The sequence below is a fragment of the Rhinichthys klamathensis genome, unplaced genomic scaffold (genome assembly GCF_029890125.1).
Source record: "Rhinichthys klamathensis goyatoka isolate OS25496 unplaced genomic scaffold, OSU_Roscu_1.1 h1tg000269l_1, whole genome shotgun sequence".
NCBI classification, from domain to species: Eukaryota; Metazoa; Chordata; class Actinopteri; order Cypriniformes; family Leuciscidae; genus Rhinichthys; species Rhinichthys klamathensis.
Window position 1 is genome coordinate 2,787,403 of NW_026606789.1, and position 20,168 is coordinate 2,807,570.

The 20,168-nt window shown below is 35.6% G+C and overlaps 1 protein-coding gene across 3 annotated transcripts in view; it reads right to left on the reverse strand.

The window, feature by feature from the left end:
- Positions 1-6,720: 6,720 nt before the first annotated feature.
- The window catches only part of slc2a1a (solute carrier family 2 member 1a), a 34,659-nt gene continuing 21,211 nt past the window's right edge, over positions 6,721-20,168 (reverse strand). The window contains exons 1-10 of one of the 3 annotated variants that reach the window (XM_056268153.1): positions 18,545-18,636; positions 16,012-16,107; positions 14,584-14,744; positions 14,250-14,490; positions 13,996-14,158; positions 13,735-13,922; positions 7,642-7,746; positions 7,444-7,545; positions 7,142-7,345; positions 6,721-7,057 (exon numbers count right to left, since the gene is read on the reverse strand). In XM_056268153.1, coding sequence (XP_056124128.1) covers positions 6,869-7,057; positions 7,142-7,345; positions 7,444-7,545; positions 7,642-7,746; positions 13,735-13,922; positions 13,996-14,158; positions 14,250-14,490; positions 14,584-14,744; positions 16,012-16,107; positions 18,545-18,562 — 1,467 coding nt within the window. In that variant the 5' untranslated portion in view covers positions 18,563-18,636 and the 3' untranslated portion in view covers positions 6,721-6,868. Of the gene's footprint in view, positions 7,058-7,141; positions 7,346-7,443; positions 7,546-7,641; positions 7,747-13,734; positions 13,923-13,995; positions 14,159-14,249; positions 14,491-14,583; positions 14,745-16,011; positions 16,108-18,544; positions 18,637-20,168 lie in introns of those variants that run through there. The other 2 variants (XM_056268154.1, XM_056268152.1) reach the window with 2 other exon arrangements.

The following is a 20,168-nucleotide window of genomic DNA, read 5'->3' on the forward strand; positions in this document are numbered from 1 at the left end:
CGGGGGTCAACTCATTTGCATTCAAAGATACATGCACAAAAACAATGTTTTCCTTCCCCTCAAAAAGGCATTTAAAACATGGTATAATAAGTGATCTGTGGGGTAGGCTATTTTGAGCTAAAACTTCACAGACACGTTGGGGACACTTATATTAGATCTTGTAAAAAGGGGCACAATAGGTCCCCTTTAAAGTAAGAAAATTGAGAAAATGCTGTAGTATAAAGCACAATGTGTGCAATTCAGGCTCCATGTTGTCTCTTGGGTTGTATGGTGAGTCATAGGATGGATCCTGTGAGGAGCATAGAGGGTGAAAAGATCAGGCTCTCATTAAAACTAGGATGGTGTATCTAGCTCTACATCCAACTAAGGAACAAATTTAATTAGCGACTGTGGAGAGAAGTCATTCCGCAACTCTTTCACTAGATTTATTATACACATCGCCAAGCGTTCTGTGGCCTACACTCTAAAAAAATATGGTTCTTTAAAGGTTCTTTACACGTACAGTAGTAACAGTTCTATTTAGAACCGTTTCGTCCTGAAGAACCCTTTATATGCTGAAATGGTTCTTTGTGTTAGAGTTTAAGGTTCTTTATTCCCGCCTTTTTGTTTTTCAAATCTGTAACTGTGAAAGCCTCCTCATTACTGATTTTCTGGAGCTCAGTTATACAACTACAGTTACTACACAGACTGTCAACATACTCTCAACAGGTAAATGATTTCTTTCTTAAAATGTCTATAAATTATAACTTTAAAAATTGTACCAATCATTTCCTAACAATCATGTCTTTTTCTCTTTTAGTTTAACAGAACGTGTGAGCAGCTCTGTTCAGTTAAGGATACTCATCTTCTCTTCTCCACAAAGTAAGTAACAGAGATATGGAATTTATGATCCATTGTTTGATTTTTTTTAATAATGACTTTATGCCTAAACATACCCCCAGTCACAAAAAAAAAAACATTAAAGCTATATACCATGACTTTATATCACTTTTTCCTTTAACATGTAAAGGGCTCATTCTGTCCATTTGTGCTAATTTTGGCCTTCATGTACATAATTGTTTTTACATAATCAAATGGAAGAGACACAATGTAACTCTAAACTCAATTGTTTATTTCAGATGCTGTCCCGTACCATAACCTCATCATCTGCAGAGAGAAACTGCCACTCAAAATACACACATAATGAAGGACGTAAAGACATCATAGGGGATTGTGAAGATATTTTATTGGAACTTGGTCTTCATTACATCTATATCGTGTTCAATGTCAATTGTTATTTATTAATGTATTCAGCTAACAACTGTTATTAGAGCACTGTCATTTTTGCTACAATCTGCCATGTCAATAAAAAATAAAAGTACATGAACAAGAACATGCTGTTTTTTTAACATGTAAAACCCAAATAGAGGCAACAAGAAATAAGATCAGGCAGATAGAGGGCTAATAAAAAACAATATTAATAAATAATTGATAAAAAAATATTAATATTATAAAGATAATATACTATAGTAATGAAAATAAATATTGTTGAAAAGGTTATTTATAACACCATTAAGGTTCTATACACTGTAGCACTTTCAAAGCATGATTCTTTATGGAACCTTATAAAAAGGGTTCTATTTAGCACCAAAAAGGGTTCTGCTATTGTTACAAGCCGAAGAACCCTAATTTGGTACTGTTTAGAACCATTTTTCTTAAGAGTGTAGTTCTGCCTCAAGGCATAGGCTTTACTTAAGGTAAATTAGAGGATTTTGTTTGTTTGTTACTCTTTAATCTTAAAAAGGGTTGAGCAAATATTTTCCAGTGCTATGAAATTGTAATGTGGTGGGAGTTTGGCTATGACTCTGATTTGAAATCAGAGGGGAGCTGATGAGAACAGGAGCTGCAGAGAGAAAGCAATTAATAATCTCTTCAGCAGACTGTGTCTGCATGACTGCACATACAAATTAATGGATTTCTTCTTCCCCTTTTTTTAATTTTGAAAAATCAATTTAGGTTATGCCCACACGGTCAGCATTCCAGCTGCAGCGTCTGCATTTTTATGCTTTGTTTAGTTTTTAATATGACATGGAATGGACAGTAGTTTTGCTGTCTCTCATTGAATTTTAATCCTATAAGGAAATTCATTGTACATAGGTAACTGTTGCTGTGGCCTAAATGTTAAAGCTGGTGTTGAGTTCTACAGTATTTTTGTTGCCACTTAAATTGTTGATATCCCATCAACACATCAAAACCCATCATTTATTCTGGCAGGATGCTGCAATCTGTTGCTTTATGACAAAATCACAAGACACCCGTGGTGCTGTCATAATGATAATCATTATGACCCCGGCTCTGTCCATTACGTTAAGAGGATTTTGCTAGCAATCGACAGACTGGACCACTAAACTGCCACTATAGGTTTAAATGCACATTTCTTTTCCATCACAGTGAACCAATTAATATGGATGACTTCTATTGAAATGCTTCCCTTTATTATGGCCAATACATTAACACAAACAGCTGTAGAAAATGAATTATGTTATCACTGCCAAATATTCCTCACGTTCGTGCCATACAGGGGCGTGGTAGCGGGGGGAAAAGGGGTACCGAGTACCCAGGGCCCGAGGCAGAGGGGGGGGGGCCTTAGAAGTCTTTAATTCAAAAAGGGCTCAAGCGCCCCCCCCCCCAACCCCCCCAACCATACCCGTTGGAGAAGTTGCCGCACTCAAGTCAAAAAGTCCGTCGCGGGGGGCCCAGCTAGATGGTTTGTACTCAGGGCCCAAAATTAGGTACTACACCCCTGGTGCCATATATTAGGCTACTCCCATTTTGTGGTATCCCACACTCTTTATAGGTACCACAATACAATTTTTATGATATATGTGTGATCAGTCAATCTATTAATCATTAAAAACAACAACAATACTGATCTTTGTGTCAATGTAGCGTCAGATAGAGAAAGAGCGATTTCTGTTTGTGAATTCAGTTTATACATTTAGCGAACTTTGACTAATAAACTTTTGTGATTAAAACGTTAGAATATACTTCTACCTGCTACGGCAATCCTAAGATCATTACAAATCACACTGTACGACATGGATATAATAAACTTGGATCCGTATGTACAGTATGTAGACTGTACAACGATGACACCCATTGAATCGTAGTCTATGACGCAATTAGTTTAGAAGAATAAAACGTCATCAGCATGCGCTAGTGGTAAACAAATTGAGCAAGTTGAATAGGACTTTGGCAATTGTGGTTGTTATGTACACTGAAAAAAGAGGAGAAAGTGGAAAAGGAGAATATGGATGCGGTTATGGCTAGGGAAAAGAGGCCACCTTGGCAAACCAATTTTGCAAATGGAGCTTGAGGAAAGTAGGTTTATGTTTTACCGCCATATCGCTTTGATCGATACGCCATTTCATGTTGCATTTTATAGACCTTATAGAGAAACAAGCGCTCTTTAGAATTTTATCTTTGAAATTCTGTTTTCACGGTAGCCCTGTATATTTCCATTGCATCGCTGTTGAAGAGTATATAGCTGTTGAAGTGGATTTACTTATTGTAGAGTTATCGAAAGTTATCATGAGCACTGTAATGTTTGAAGTGGATGTCATAACAAAATGTCAGTTGACTGGGAAGATTTTAAAACGAGCGATACAATCATAAATCCGTAAGACCTTACCTTCATGCTGTGGAAATACAAACCAGAAGACAGAATGAAACGGCAAGACCGTGACAACGGCCGTCTTTGAACCTCTCTCACTGTACGACGTAGGACAACCGCTTAGGAGCCACGGCCACAGAAATCACCATGATTGGTCATCTTTCTTCTGGGACAGCCCAAAATCATACCGGACATTAGAGATAACATTAGTTGAAGAGACATACTTCTAAGTAAAGCTTTTTCTTAAAGGCCCACTGAAGTGCCTTGAAACGAGCAGCTTTATTTAATGTTTTGAGGAAGACCGGGCGGGACATGGGCTATAGGCTATAAATAGGCGCTGAAGCTGCGGCTGAAATCGGTCACTTGTTCACACAATTACTTTTTTTTTATATGGTGAATGGCGCATAGTAGATAGGGAACGATTCAGATAGTGTAAATCTGCTTTCCTATGGGGCGAATGAAATATGGTTTCACACAAACCGCCGCAGCGCGCACATTCTGTTTTGGTCCAGACACGATACCACAGAGCGGATCATATGCTCGAGTTGGAGAACGTATCTAACCCATTTGAATTCTACACAAAGTGCTATATTTTAAAGCGATATGGATAGGATTAGGAGGAGAAACGGTTAGCCAGACTCAGAAATAGAAACAGCACATAACATACCGATGCCATGCACCAACATAAATTAGGCCTACACACTTTTCTAACTACACACCCTCAGCATGATTATGATCACTTTTTTGCTTTAGTAACAGTAACATTAAATCTAAAAGGGAAATCTATTCGACTGTGCCTATCATAAGCTGTCAAGTGTGGCTTTGCCAAGCTCTAGCCATGCAAGCTATGTTATAAACAAAACGCTATTGGCTATTTTAAAAAAAGAGGAGGAGCTGCTCGATAGCCTAATGTATAATGTATAATGCTTCAGATTCTAGACTAGAGAGCATTTGATTGATGTCATCAAAATCGTTGATCCATATTGGCAGAAGTGAGAGACTGTACATTTTGAATGCTAATATCTTCTAAATGCAAATTTGGTCATTGTTTGGAAGCACACTAGCTTATCATCTTAAGGCTAACATATTCATACTAAAAGACAAAAAACTTAAATTTTGATTTCATGGGGACTTTAAAGGGATAGTTCAACCCTTTACTCACCCTCATGATGTTCCATGACATTCCTAAAAAAAATTCTGTTGAACATAAAATAAGATATATTGACAAATCTCCTTTTTGTTTTTGTTTTTTTTGGGTAACCAATACTGAAGATTGTATTGTACAATCGTATTGTACAATACTGCCATCTTTTGGTGTTGGGAATAATTGTGGATTTATTTATGAATTTGATTTATCTTAAACACCTTTATGCAAACATTAATACTAAGCAATGATCTAAACAGAGACTAAACAAAAAAACAACAACAACAACATTTAATTCTCTGTTGCAGTTTTGTTTATTTGATTTACTTCCAACTAAAATTTTATTATTTAGAAAACGTAGGATACCCAGCAAGGACATGTCTTGGCACTTGTGTTGGATTTCTAATGCAATTTCTGTGACATATTGAACAAAACCATATCTCATCTTTTAGGAAGTTTAAAAAAAATTTCAAAGTACTAAGCATATCTATTACAAAATGCTTTAGTAAACCTGAACTTATTTACATCCTCTGGATGAATGTAGCACATATAACTTTATACATAAAAATACATATTTTGTACATAAGAAATATTAGAAGCCTGTTTCATTCATAATGCCTAGCATGTGGAATAAATAAACAGGATGTTAACAATTATTGCACTTTTGCTAAATAAACAATATACTAAATTCTCATTATCACATAAGCATCATAAACATTATGAACAAATCTAAAAAATATATTTTTTTTTATCATAATATAACAAATATATTAGTTGAGTTAATTTATTAGAGGTCAAAATGAGATGGTCTGATTTAGAAGGACATTAAACCTATTGGAGACCAAATCCACACTTCTGAAAAGCAGGACTGCAATATAAAATTACATAATTGTTTTGCGTTTGTATTCCTTGTGTTAGTATCTTGACACTCCTTGGTAAAGCTACAGTTCAAGTATTAATAAACATGTATCAAATTGATTGATATAACATCAGCAGACATATCAGAAGTCACCGTGTGTTAACTGGACAATAGCAAAGAATCGTTAAAACAGTTAAAAGTCTAAAAAAAAAATCTTTAAGTTAAATTGTGCGAATTGAATCATTCAAATAATCTAGTACATCACAAATATGCAATAACCTTATTCATATGCATGTGAACTTACAGAAATTCTGATTATTATTTAGATTTAGATGCTATTCACCATTTCAGAATGAAAAAACAAACATTAAAGTAAAACAATCAGTGAAGGTTAACGTGTGAGAAAAAAAGGACATGCGCTGCTGTTTAGCTACCGTATATGAAGTCAGAACGATGTGATGAAGTGTACTACTGTATCTGAAGTGGAATACTAAAATACTGCATGCTACACCATACTTATACAGCATATTATTTTTAAAATATGGTATGTGAAAAATAATAGTACAGTATCTAAAAATATGTAAATGTATGGAAAAATTGTATGCTACAAATAGTTTTTTTAAACTGTAGAAAGGTACACAGTTGTTACATTGTTGGATGTTTTACATTAGAGAAATGTGTCTGGTTACGATCTCAGAAATAAATATGGTTATTTTGCAATATTTAATATAACTTTGTATACAAATATTCACTCTTTTGTCAGTCCAGTGAAATAATGAGTAAATATTTAGAAGTAGTGTATACTGGTCAAATAATGCACAGCTTGGCAAATGTTTAGCAAGTAATTTGAGTACCCTGCTGAACAATCCAGCATAAACCAGCATGAATTCCAAGTTGGTCCAGGCCTGTTTATACTGGTTAGAGCTGGTGTAGTGCTGGTCATGACGTTCTCAAGCAAAACTGAGCTGGTGTAGCTTGTCCACCAGCACTCCTGCTTTCCATGCTGGAGACCAGAATGCAAAACATACCTTATGCTGGTGACCAGCAGTGCTTGATTTTTCAGCAGGGTATTCAATGCAATTGGAAAAATATGTAAAGTAAACACTTCATAACCTACTGCATTCCTAGTAGGAGTAATATGGTAGTTTGCCATTGTGAACAGGACAGTCACTTGCTTAGTCTATAGCAGTACTCTATAAACATGACGCAGAGCTCAGAGCTGTGAATCTGCTCCCAGTGTATTCAGATCATCTCGGGTATACTTCTCTGCCCCTGAGCGAAAGCTTGCTGAGATCTCGTCAAATGTTCGGCCTTTGGTCTCAGGAACTTTGAAGTAGGTGAAGACGAAGAATATCAGCAGGAGGACAGTGAAGATGATGAAAACATACGGGCCAGTCAGTTCCTATAAAGGGAACAAACAGTGAGTATTTGAACATGTGAGAATGACAAGAAAAGAAAGAATATTACTGTGTTCATGTTTACATACCGCAATATACTGGAAGGACATTCCCACCAAGAAGTTGGCAAACCAGTTGGAGAAACCAGCGACAGCGATGGCAGAGGGCCTGGGGCCTTGACTGAAGAGTTCTGCCACAATGAACCATGGGATCGGGCCTGGTCCGATCTCGAAAAATGCCACAAAACTGAAGATGGCTACAATGCTGACGTACGACATCCATTTCACTTCTTCCTGAGGAGGATGATTAGTGAATAAACACCATTAAACATTAAAGTTTACACCCAAAAACTGTAACAGAAGCTGTAATATCAGTGTAATCATATACATACTAGTAGCGCCATAGCTATGGTCATGAGAACAGAAGACACAGCCATTCCCATCAGCCCAACAAGATGTAGTGATCTTCGGCCAGTTCGCTCCACTATGAACAGCTAAATCAGAGGGGGATACAAGCCTTTTCAACTAAAACGCTGTTACCGGTCTAAACAAAGGACAAATTCACAATAAATAAGCTCTTACTAACTTACCGACACCACTGTGAATGCTGTGTTCACAACTCCAGCACCAATGGTGGCATAGACTGGCTCAGACACCCCTGCTTTCTCAAATATAGCAGTAGAGTAATAAAAAACCTGAAAAACACAATTACATTCACTGAACATGTAAATCACTGTTTATGAAATGGCAGCTACAGATAGTACTCAACCAGAATAAGTATTTTGCCTCCATATTTTAGATTTTTACACATTTAACAGATGTATGCAGTATTATTTATTATATAATTGAGTCCTATGTTTCTCTGTTCTTATGTCGTAAAGCTTATATTATTCTTGCCTTCAAATAAAGAAAAGGTGGTTTACTTTGCACGGGAGCATTAAAGGGTTAGTTCACCCAAAAATCATATTTCTGTCATTAATTACTTACCCTCATGTCGTTTCAAACCTGTAAGATCTTCGTTCATCTTCGGAACACACATTAAGATATTTTTTATGAAATCCGAAAGGTTTCTGAACCAGCCATAGCAACTTTTAAGGCCCAGAAAGGTAAAGACATTGTTAAAATTGTCCATGTGATTTTAATCCAGGTTAACCAAAACTTTCCAAAAGGTCCAAAAAGGCCATAAAGAGATCATAATAAAAAAGAATCCATACGAATTGAGTGGTTTAATCCAAGTCTTGTGAAGAGACACAAACACTGTATATGACAAACAGATTTAATAAACATCAAAATAATGATTGACACATGAACATCATTATGGTAAACAGAAGCTCAAACGTGCGTGCATGATGCACAAGAACCAATGACAAGTTTTTGTGTTCATGTGATGTGCTCTATGTATGTGTGTTTATATGTGATTAAAAGCCTAAATTAATCTGTTCATCATATAAAACAATTGTGTCTCTTCACACTTGCATTAAACCAATCAGTTCATATGGATTCATTTTAAGATGCCGTTTACTCTCGGGTTTCATTAAAAGCATCTTAATTTGGATCTCATGAATTTTTTTCATATTTTTATTTTCGTTCACCAAATGGAAACACAATAAAACCAAAATGGATAAACAGCTTGAATATTATATTATATTCAAGGAGCGGGAATTAAACGCCCCTTTCCACCGATTGGTCAACCAAACATCAAACCGTGCCATCATCAGTTGTTCCCCAGTTCCGCGCAACAGAATAATAGTCATCCGCTGCTACAGGTGTGCAAATTGTGGCCAGTGAAAATGCTGAGCGGCTAGTAACTATGGAAAACCACTAGAAAATTAATGTCAAGCCCTGATAATAATGATATTAATAAAAATAAAATTATGTTTTATTTTCCTTTAACCCTCTGGGGTCTGAGGTGTTTTTGGGGCCATTTGGATGTTCTGTGATGCCCTTACATTTGTGCTTTTTTCAGTTATTTATAAACATGTTAATGGCAAAGGTGTAAATTCACTCTATATAGCACAAACAGGGCTACCATAATCTGTGAGCAACTTGTATGTACATTGTTTGTATTTTTAAGAGAATATTGTTTATGCGTGGTTATTGAAAAAAATTAAAATGAAAGCTGCTGAAATAAGACCACAAAACAAATACTAAATATGTGTCCACAAGACTTTTGACAAATGGATGTTGACGCTTCGAGTTCTGGCTTCAAAATGATCTGAAAATCATCCTTCCTAATCATTCACATAAACCAATAGATTGTTTTAAATTGTGAAAAACATTTTTTTGTTTGCCAAGGCAATATGCAGATGGGCGGAACGGCCCAACCCCTATCATGAATATTAAGTGGTTCTCAGACAGTGACCCTACATAATAATGAGCCTTTCATTCAGGGGTGTCACACAAGAAATAATGCAAGGACAATATATATATATATATATATATATTGTCATTGCATTCTTTCTTGTATATATATAGCCTAAATATATATATATATATATATATATATATATATACACACACACACACACACATATATATATATATATATATATATATATATACAAACAATCAAAATATAAATGAAAGCCAAAAGCACATTTTTAGTCATACCTGGAAACAAATTCTAGTCAAATGCTATATGGGCCATTCTACAGAATCTTGAAAAGAAAATAGTCTTTTTCCATAAATGTCTTATAAAGTATTATTTTTTAAAGTAGACCAATACAATAAAAATAAACCAGTCGCATTTCAAAGTCGTTCGCGAAATGACCGCCAGGTGGCGCAAAGGGACATTTATCAAAACGTAAGTGGGGCTAATGTCAATTAACAGTAAGGATGAAATTCTACAAGTTATGGTAATTTGCAAATAAGCCTACAACAAACATTTATTTTTAAACAAATATTTTTAAATATGCAACATGCACGTTTAAACAACAAACAATACAATCTGAACCAGCGCTTCTGCTCCTGTATTGAGACATGCAGCGCGTTGCAGTTACGATCCGGGTTCCAGTGGCCTTAATACATTCACGGCTTTTTAAAATGTCACAAAGCGTTTTGAGATGGTTTTGAATGAAATATTGAAGTTTATAATTAGGGTATTTTGGCACACCACGCCGAGTGGCTATGCATTATTCTAAAATCTGGCTTTATTCTGGCATGTTGAATTAGAGTTTGACAAACGCGGCGGCGCGTTCATTTGAATTTATTTTTCTCATAACAGCTAAAAGAACTTACTGCGTAATTGTTGGTCATACAGATAAGATATCATCTTTTAAAACTGTAAAAGGTCTACTTTTATTCATGTAGGCTAAAGTAGGCCTACACTCACAGGCTAACGACAAAACGTTTTCTCGCTCATGACAAACAAACGTTTGGGCATTTCTCAGTGAGAAAATTCATAGCCGAGTGGTAGAACTTACGGTTCGATCATCAAGATGACACGGGTTCAAATCCCGAACAAACATGGTCTATTGTAAATTTTATATTTATTAATGCAGAGAGATTTGTGTAGCTCTAAAACTCTGGTACACCATACAGTTTTTTGCTTATATTTATAAAATAAAATTACCATGCATTTCCATTTTACACTAAGGAACAATAGTATCCAACAGAACGACTTTGCATCTGTACCAATCGTATGAGGCCAATCGTAATTTCAAAAGCAGTTCTGTAAAAAAAGTAATTTTATATATATAGCCAATATATATATATATATATTTTATTAGGCCTATTATTATTATTTTTTTGATTCCCTACAACCTAGAGTTTTTAAAAACATGGTTTTAAGTAAAGTGTGATTTGCCAGCGGGACGGGGATTTCCTTCTGGTCTAAACATCCCTGCTTCTGCTGAATTATTTGAATCCCCACACCCCTCCCTCCACAGTAATCAATGCTATAGGCTACTTCACCAATAGACCATATCAAATATAAAATAGAGATATGCAACAGAACAAGCACGTTTAAACAACGATAAACAATAAAATCAAAACCAGCGTTTCAGTTGTCCATAGTTCAAGTGGCCTTAATGCATGCACGGCTTTTCAAAATTTCACAAAGCGTTTTGAGATTATTTTGAATGAAATATTGAAGTTTATAATTAAGTGTTTTGGCAGACCACGCCGAGTGGCCCTATGCATTTTTCTAAAATCGGGTTTTATTCGAACTTTTGCTAACGACAAAAGTTTATCTGTCGTCTCTGTCTCCGGGAACTGCGCGTCACAAAAATGAACCGAAAGCCACTTCAGCTCAGTCACTATAAGAAATCGGCTCTGTCTAATGCCTTTAAATGTCTAAATATTCAGGCTAATAAATGTTATCTGATTATGTAATCCATATGAAAACGAGAGGTACAGAGGATCTACTCAAACATGTAGCCTATGTAAGCGCTTCCCAATGAGAAAATGACAAGGGTGAAAATCTCGCTCTAATGAAATGTAGCAGGCTAAATCGCCCTGAATTAAAATGTAAAAACAGATCAAATAATGTATTTGTCGAAATGTTGCGATATTGTTTCATTTAAGTTCATAATTATTCTATAGGCCTACATGTTATTTAATTTAGCAGCATTACCACGAAGCACCGTGGTTCGATATTTATTTGAATAATAAAAAAAATAATAAAAACTTAATTCACAAATTGCATGCCTGGTTGAAAGGATCCAAAGATCCCTGTAGAATTTAATATTAAGTTGAACATTTTGTTCATGACAACAAATGAACATGCGTTTTTTCAGATTATATTTAGTTTTGCTTGGAAAAAGCTGGCCCAAACCAGTTTTATTTCATCAATTATTGAAATAATGAAATATTTAGTAATAAACTTTTATGACAGAAAATTCACTAGGCTACATGTAACTTAAATCATTTAATTCCTTCATTATCAACACTGTCTAGAATAGCGATTTAAGTGTGAATTACGACTTCTCTTTGTGTTAAATCAGCCTCAGACTCCGATAGCCTGTGGGGGGTTGGGGGACAGTTCAGTGCTGTGCGCGCAGGACAATAGGCCTAGGTGTTAATGTTCCTCTTTCATATGGAGAGCGAGGGAGACTAAATAAACTTGTTAAAAAGAGATTCAGCGCGAGAGAGGCAAAGAAAAACGCATGTTTTAATTTAATTATGTTGCTTTGGACAATTTTCGTTTTGTAGGCCTACTGTTTTAATTGTTTAATGTCATTTATTTGGCAATACAAATTTAAAATGTCGCAAGAATAATATTAGCCTAGTGTTTCTTATTTTGCATCGCAAAAGAAATAAACTCTAAACCCGATGCAACCCTGTTTTAAATAAAAAAAAACACTTTATTTAAACCTTGAAATGTTCGAACTTGGTTTCAAACTTAAGTAATTTTAGTGTTCTTTTACATTACACAATAATTTAGCAGACTAAAGACGAGCTTCTTCATTTTCATTTTCTGATGCAATCGGCTGACAATCTTCCTTCATCAGTTTGTGTCCTTTGTGCAGCGGCTGCGGTTCTACTGGAATGTAGCAAATTTATGTTGTAATGATAATTAAACAAAACTCTTGACTTTAAATAAGTAAACAGTTATAAACAGTTAGCTATTTAAGCATCAAGAAGGTAAAATATAAACGCTGTTGGCCAACATCGGTTAACAACATGTATGCCACATTGAGATTCGATCTCGGGTCGATTGAAGCTCCCTGAAGCTCGTGTTGATGCGTTGATCACTGAGCCACCGTTTGTACGCTGTTAGAGTTAAAGTCTTATGCTTTTGTAAAGCTTCATTGATGTAGCCTAAATGTTTTTATTGCAATGTTTTATGTTTTCATTATTTATTCAATTTCATTTCAGTATTTCAGCCTAATTTCAGTATTGTGGTAATGAATTATTTTAACTACGTTTCACTTGTTGAATTCATCTGCTACCAGCTTTCAATCGCTCTGAATGAGCAGCAGATTACGCATTAGAGAGAATAAACGAACACTTTTCAGAGTCTATGATTGTAGCGCCTCTTAGCGGTAAAAGGTAGCAAATACACCCCACATTTTACCGCCGCGGTGGAACGGCTGATGTGGGCGTTGTCATGGCTTTCCTCTACATTTGCGTTTGAATAGCGCGCGTTCTCCGTGGGCGTGTCAGATTAACGCGTAATGAAGTGTAATGAGCTGGGGAAAAAAATTCTGACAGCACTCTCTTTTCATACAGATTACATAAACTGAGAATATTTGTTTTTTATATAAATTACTTCATTGAAAAGAAGAGAATTCAAGCTTCATAAAGAAAAATCTCTCGTGCCTGTGTGACAAGTATTTGCAGAGTTAGAGTTAATTTTTCGGACGCGTTTCAGAATGGACTGCACTGACAGAGAGAAGGCAAAACTCGCATCATGTTTATTTTTCTTCATTTGACAAAAAGCACAACACTTTGTTTTTATTGTGAGTATACAGAAAAATAATATACACTAAACAGGATCGACTGATGTATAACACTTACATGTAAGATTAAAATCAACAGAGTATTTTGAGTCTCTTTTGCACTGATAAGAAAAAAAGTCTGCCTATCGCGCCGGCGCGATAGCCGACCCCAGGGGGTTAAATAATACATAAATACCAGGTATTTCTAAGATAAAAAGCAATAGAATAGGAAAGGTGGAAGGATGGATGGATGGATGGATTGACAGATAAATATTAGATAAGGAAATAAAGAGGAAAACGTACAGCATTGATACCGGAGAGCTGCTGGGAGAGCTGCAGCATGATGGCAATGAAGATGGGCTGGCGGTAGAGCGATGAGCGGAACAGCTCAGGGATGGTGACCTTCTTCTCCCTCATCATCTGCCTGCTCTCCTCCCTCATCTCCTGCATGTCTTCTTCCACATCATCAGTGCCACGCAGCTTCTTCAGCACTGTGGAAATGAGTTAGTTAGGCCGACTGCAAACACCCTAGACAGCATCTTAAGTGGGGCCTAAAAAACTCACCACTCTTGGCTTTGGCCTCCTCTTTCTGGTTGATGAGGAGGAAGCGTGGGCTCTCGGGGCAGAAGGGCAGCACGGCACACTGGAGTAAAGCTGGGATGAAAGTAAAGCCAAGTAGGAAGGGCCACATTGTTGAGGTCCCCATGATTTCTTTAATACCAAAGATCTATAGAAAAAAAGAACAAAAAGATCTACAATCAGAAAGGCTAAACGATTGCTAAAGGTGGTCTCAAAATAAAGACAACACTTTAATTAACCTGTGCCATGAGGATGCCTGTGACAATGCCAAGCTGATGAAGTGTACCAAGCGCCCCACGTAATGAAGTTGGGGCGATTTCTCCTACATACATTGGTACAAAGCCTGTGGACAGGCCAGAGTAAAGGCCGACAATGAAGCGTCCAATAATAAGCATTTCCCAGGATTCAGCCAGCTTGGAAAAGCCCATTAAAGCAGCAGATATGAAGGCCAAAACATTAACTATGAGCATTGAGTTCCTCCTGTTAAAAGATTAGAAAGAGAAAGTTTAAAGACACATGAATCCAGAATACAAGTGGAGTGTTTGTAAAGCTCTGATTGGATAGTCAAGTTACCTGCCAAAGCGGTTTACAAAGAGGCCCACCGAGAAGGAGCCGAAAATGCCACCTACAGAGAAAATGGCCACTGATACAGACCAGAGCGTAGTTAAAGTGGTTGGCGGGATGGACTCTGAATATCTACGTTGCCATGTCTCATTGTAGAAGGTTTCGATGATCTACGAGAGAGAGAAAATAAAACATTACTCCTTGGGTATGAGAATCATATAGAGAGAGTGTTCATTTGATACCTCAATGCTAAATTTTCTTTAAAAAAAATGTTCACACAAATAATTTTTGTTTGTATGACTTTGTAACTTCAGTCAAGCCATTTGCTCCAGCAGTTCCACATTGCAGTCAGCAGAGGGAGCAGTGTTACTTCATACTGACCGCTGAGTCAGAAAGATTGCATAAGAAACTGCTTCATTAAGCGTGATCATCATCAAACATAAACAAGCCTTGGCTTATTATTGTGACTTACTTTCTTCCTAAATAAATTAAAAGGAATTTTAAAAAAAATGAAAAGAAAATCTATTCACTCACTCAAGTTGAACATGAACAGTACCCTTCAAAAGTTTGGGGTCAGCAATATTTTTTTTTAGAAAGCAATCTATAATTCTATTCAGCAGTGATGCATTAAATTGACAAAAAGTGAACATTAAATTAAGCAGCACACCTGTTTTCAACATTGATTTCTAAAGGATTTCTAAAGGATTATGTGACACTAAAGACTGGAGTATGGCTGCTGAAAATTCAGCTTTGTCATGACATGAATAAATTACATTTTAAAATATATAAAATAAAATAAAGTTATTTTAAATTGTAATATCTCATAACTGCTTTATTGTATTTTTTATAAAAATATTTGTAGCCTTGGTGAGCATGTTGACCCAAAACGTTTGAATGGTCAAAAAAATGATCACCAACAACAATTTACTTATAATCTTAAGGTCCCCGTCACAGTAATGATGACGTCCTTACCGTCTCCTTGACTTTTGACTTTCTCTCTTTATCCCGTTAAAAGACTAATGTAACCTATGGCACATGATTTCCCACTCTATATATAGGATTCTCTCAAGTATGTGGGATTTATTCAGAACCCATAAGGTAATGTGACCCATGAAGGGTTCAATGTCACTTATTCATTCATTATTCATGGTGAAAAAGCGTCAGAATGTCATTATAAGAATCTCAGCAGTGCTTGTCTATTATTAGAACGCTCTGCATGTGTGAATCAGCACATTTTAATAGGCTATTCTAGAAGGAGGGTTAATACAGCATACAGTTTACAGCTAATCTAAAATTAGATGCATTACATAATAACACTAACATGCAAACATCAACAATAACAATGAATACAAAAACTCTATCCATTTATTAAATTGCCATATGCAGATACATAAGTGCTTATATGACACTATGTGTCATGTCTGTATAAGTGTTCACCTTCTGAGGGGCATTGATGACTCCTGTGTTGTAGCCAAACTGCAAGGAGCCAATCACAGCAGTCCCAACAGCCATCAACAGATTAAGTGTCAACTGCTGTAAGGGAAGAGGAACAACATTTGAGTTAAACTATAAAGCAATATTTTAATTTGGTTCGCAACTATTATAACTAAATCCTTCTGATTCAACCTTTTATAGAACAATATTGAGAATACTTCGGTTTAAGGCCAAATCTAAAAGTCCAATGTGACAATTAATTGCTGATAAATAAATTGAATTTACTTTGTGAGCTCGATTAGACATTTCACAGGGAGTTAAAACGGAATGTGTGTACTGATTGTGCAGTTTCTATGGAGTGTTTCACTCAATCAGTATCTAATAGTCAAAAAACTTGCAATGTTTGGAAGTTTTTTTAACCACCAAATAACAATGGTTCTCTTTATTCCAAAGAACTGTGGACTCACTATGCAGTAACATGCTGAATGAGGGAAAACCTGTTATCAAGTATATGATCCTATTACAGATCCGGCAGCACCTGAACCAAAGCACGCACACATACCACGACTACTCCAGCCTCTTATTCCAATCCACTCAAACAACCGCAGGCTCTTACATAACATGCTAAACAGGCCTTCAAAGACAACCACTTTATCTTGAGCACTAGCACTTATAGTCAGATTAACCATACAAAAAACACTGTAACTCCAACATGTGATTTTATACATGCTCCTAAGCATTCTATCATGGAATCCAAGCGCCTACCCATCAACAACCAGTTATTCTCAAGCTTAAGAAGGTTACATCAGTAGCCTTTTAATAGTGTTTTAATCTGGCCGGTGTATTTTAGCAAACATTCCCTGCAATAGAAGGGAACTGTTGTGGCAGATTCACGGTGGGCCAATTGCGCCCCCGGGCGGCCATGCTCTGTACTGCTCGGACTCAGAATGTTTGCATGTAACACTTAGGCTAAACCTAAATAAACTAAACTAAATATTATATATACACAGGTTAATACATGCAATTAATTGCAGTTACCGTAAACAAAATGAATAAAAACAAATTAACTGATGTGTATTTTTTGCATGTTCACTAGATAACGTTAGGCCTCAAATCCTTAGGAAAAGCTTAACATTCCAGATTAAATGAATTCACAGAAACATAAATAAGCAATGCAATGTCCACTGAGCCACTGAGGCAAATGGGTTTAAACTTTAAAGGCTATTTTTTCCTTAAGTCTTGCCCAATAATAAGCTCTTTAATAATGCTCTATTATTAACACGCAATTATAGAAATAAACCAAATTTCATGGTTATACAAAAGTTTGTCAGTTATAATGAACATATGCACACATTAATCAAGTGCAAAGCATGGTTGATTCCTGGAAGAATTTTTTTTTTTTTTTTTTTTATATACACAGAGGAAAAAAAAGGAACAAAAGCTGTCAGTGGTAGGCACCTTAAAGTGCATATTAGTAGACTATACCTCAAAGGTACATTTTGGTACCAAAAGTGAACATATTAGTACCTAAATGGTGCATATTAGAACCTTTTTTAAAGGGTACCGTCTGAGTGACAGCTTTTGCACCATTCATTTGGGAGTGTGTATGAAATAAGGGAATCAATATGCTGTTGTGTAAGCAGTTAATATTATAAATTAATTTGACAATTAATTTCGACATGCCAATCTTCCTAATGGACCTTCTAGATCTAAAAGCAGGTGTTTGATGCACAAGAAACAATTGTCTCGAAATAGCAGATTTTCTCTTATTTTGTAAATATTCTGTAAATACTTATGCAAAGCAGCATTGTGTGTATTTTTCCTTAGAGACCTTAACTAACCCTGCAACTGCTCTCTTGTTCACAAGAGGCTGTGATCATCTTTATGTTTAGCCTTCTTTCATCACTTTACTTCTCTGGCAAACAAGATACATCAGATTTATGTCAATGTAAAAGCAAGGGTTGAAGTAATTAATCTGCCTCTCCCCTAAATATCTTAGCAATGCTGTGGTCTGGGAGGTCTTTAGAAGATTTTATCACATATTCCCATTGCTTATGGATTTAAACCTGGTGACATGAGACCATTGTTGCAGGAGAAAAAAAATGGGTATTGGGAAAAACTGAGTAACATGGCTCAGTGTAACCGTGCAAAATTCAATCAATTTTACTATTTTACACAGTTTTACTATTTGTCGAGGTACAGATATAAACCTCAATTCAAACATATTGGTAATAAACTAAGAGTTGTATCAGTTCGCTTAGTCAAAATAAAGTGTGCTTTAATTTTTTTTCATCTCAAATCTCTCTAAAATTTTGTTTTAGATGAAATCTAGTTTTGCTGACTTGGCAGTTCTTTTTAAGTATTTACTGAAACAGTTACAACTCTCTCCCAGTTATATCCCTCGGGCTTTGCTGGCACTTTCGAAACGGTATAGGCTAGATGACAACATTATGCATCACTTGTATAAAAGTATGGCTACAGTTAAATTATCACTAGCTACACTAGAGTTATAATAAGGCAGGCAATATTACCTTACCTTTTTATTAGACTCCATGATGGCAGGTTAAAAAAAGTTTTTGAAAAAGTTATTGAATAATTATTTTCTTCTTTTCGTTGTGGTGGAAAAAACTCCTAAAATCCACTTAAAGCAAATTACATTCGGTGCGAAAATATCATAATTTAATATCCACAATGTATCAGCCCATTTATCATTTTGAAAGAAGCCTATATTAGTCGATCTTATATTATTGTCATTTAGTCTGTCAGGTGTTTTCAGATAACTCCCATCAGTGGTGTAAAGCGCTTAATATAAATTCTCGAACACAGGTTTTGATTGGCTGTTGCTTGGTTACCTTTGACCATGTGGCTATGTGTACACAAGCATGTATGGAAATGGGCTCCCCGATTGGCTGCACGTATTCAACGGAGTGACGTAAATGCACTCCGTTGTAATCTGGACAATCCTGAAAGCGTGTTTCTAGATTTGTACCAGAATGAACACACATGCCTTATCCAGATTTGATATCCATATTTAAAAAACAAACAAAAAACAAACAAACATGCATCTAAAAAAATAAATAAAAATAAAAATCTTAGACAGACCATACTTGCGCATCCACATGAGTCATGTTTTGTCGTAATACATGTAAGGAATAGAGGCACTAACAATCTAAAGGAGAAATATAGGCCTAATTATTTTTAAGAATGAAAAAATATGCATATAACTTTTATATATCCTTTTTTATGGAAAAATAGGACTGCGCGTCAAGTCATACTAAATATTGTTTGATTTGAAAACAAATACATTATGATAAAAAGTTAAGAGAGAGAGAGCAATATGGTGAGAAATTACTTTGAAATCTTGTTGTTGACAAAAAAGAAATAGGCCTATGCTTCTTTTCATATAATTTTCATTTTATACGTTTTTAAATCTATAATTCTTTTTATAATTTATCATACATGACTATGCTGATCAACTATGCCATAACTAATAGATTAATGCATCATAACTTAGTTTAAAATAGGCCAATGAAAATAACTGGCACTGCCAAAACATCTGACTTTTTGTCAGAAAGAAAGATTCAGCTTTCTATAATAATATAACATAATAAAAATAATAGCCTATAATTAAATTCATGGATAGTTTGATAATCTGGTAGTGCTGGTAGCTTTGTCATTGTTATTTTTATTCTGATATCATATCCTTGGCTTTTGTTCATCACAGTAGGAAAGAGTCCGGCACAATTGTATGCAAATGGGGGGGACTCTTCTCTTTTATTGGCTTCATTTCATAAGAAAGGATTTTTCCTCAAAAAGAAAGGAATGTTTCTGTTGACTTTGGTTCTGCAGGATTAAATAAATGCTCTTTGATAGGCATTATAAACAATAACAGACAAACGATGGATCAAAGACAGGGTGGGTTTGGAGGGTGTCTGTATAGGTTGGTGTTGTTCAGTATATCAAAGATATGTTTCCATGGCTTATTTATTCCCCCAAATGTCATTTTCTTTTGTAAATTGTAAGCAGTTTGTCCAGATTGATTGTTTGCAATTAGGGGGAAATATACCAGTAATTCTAAGAATTAATTTAATACCACGGAAAGTCCACACAAGACTGTGCAGATGAGAGTTTGAATCAGCTGTACTGCCTGCAGTCCACTA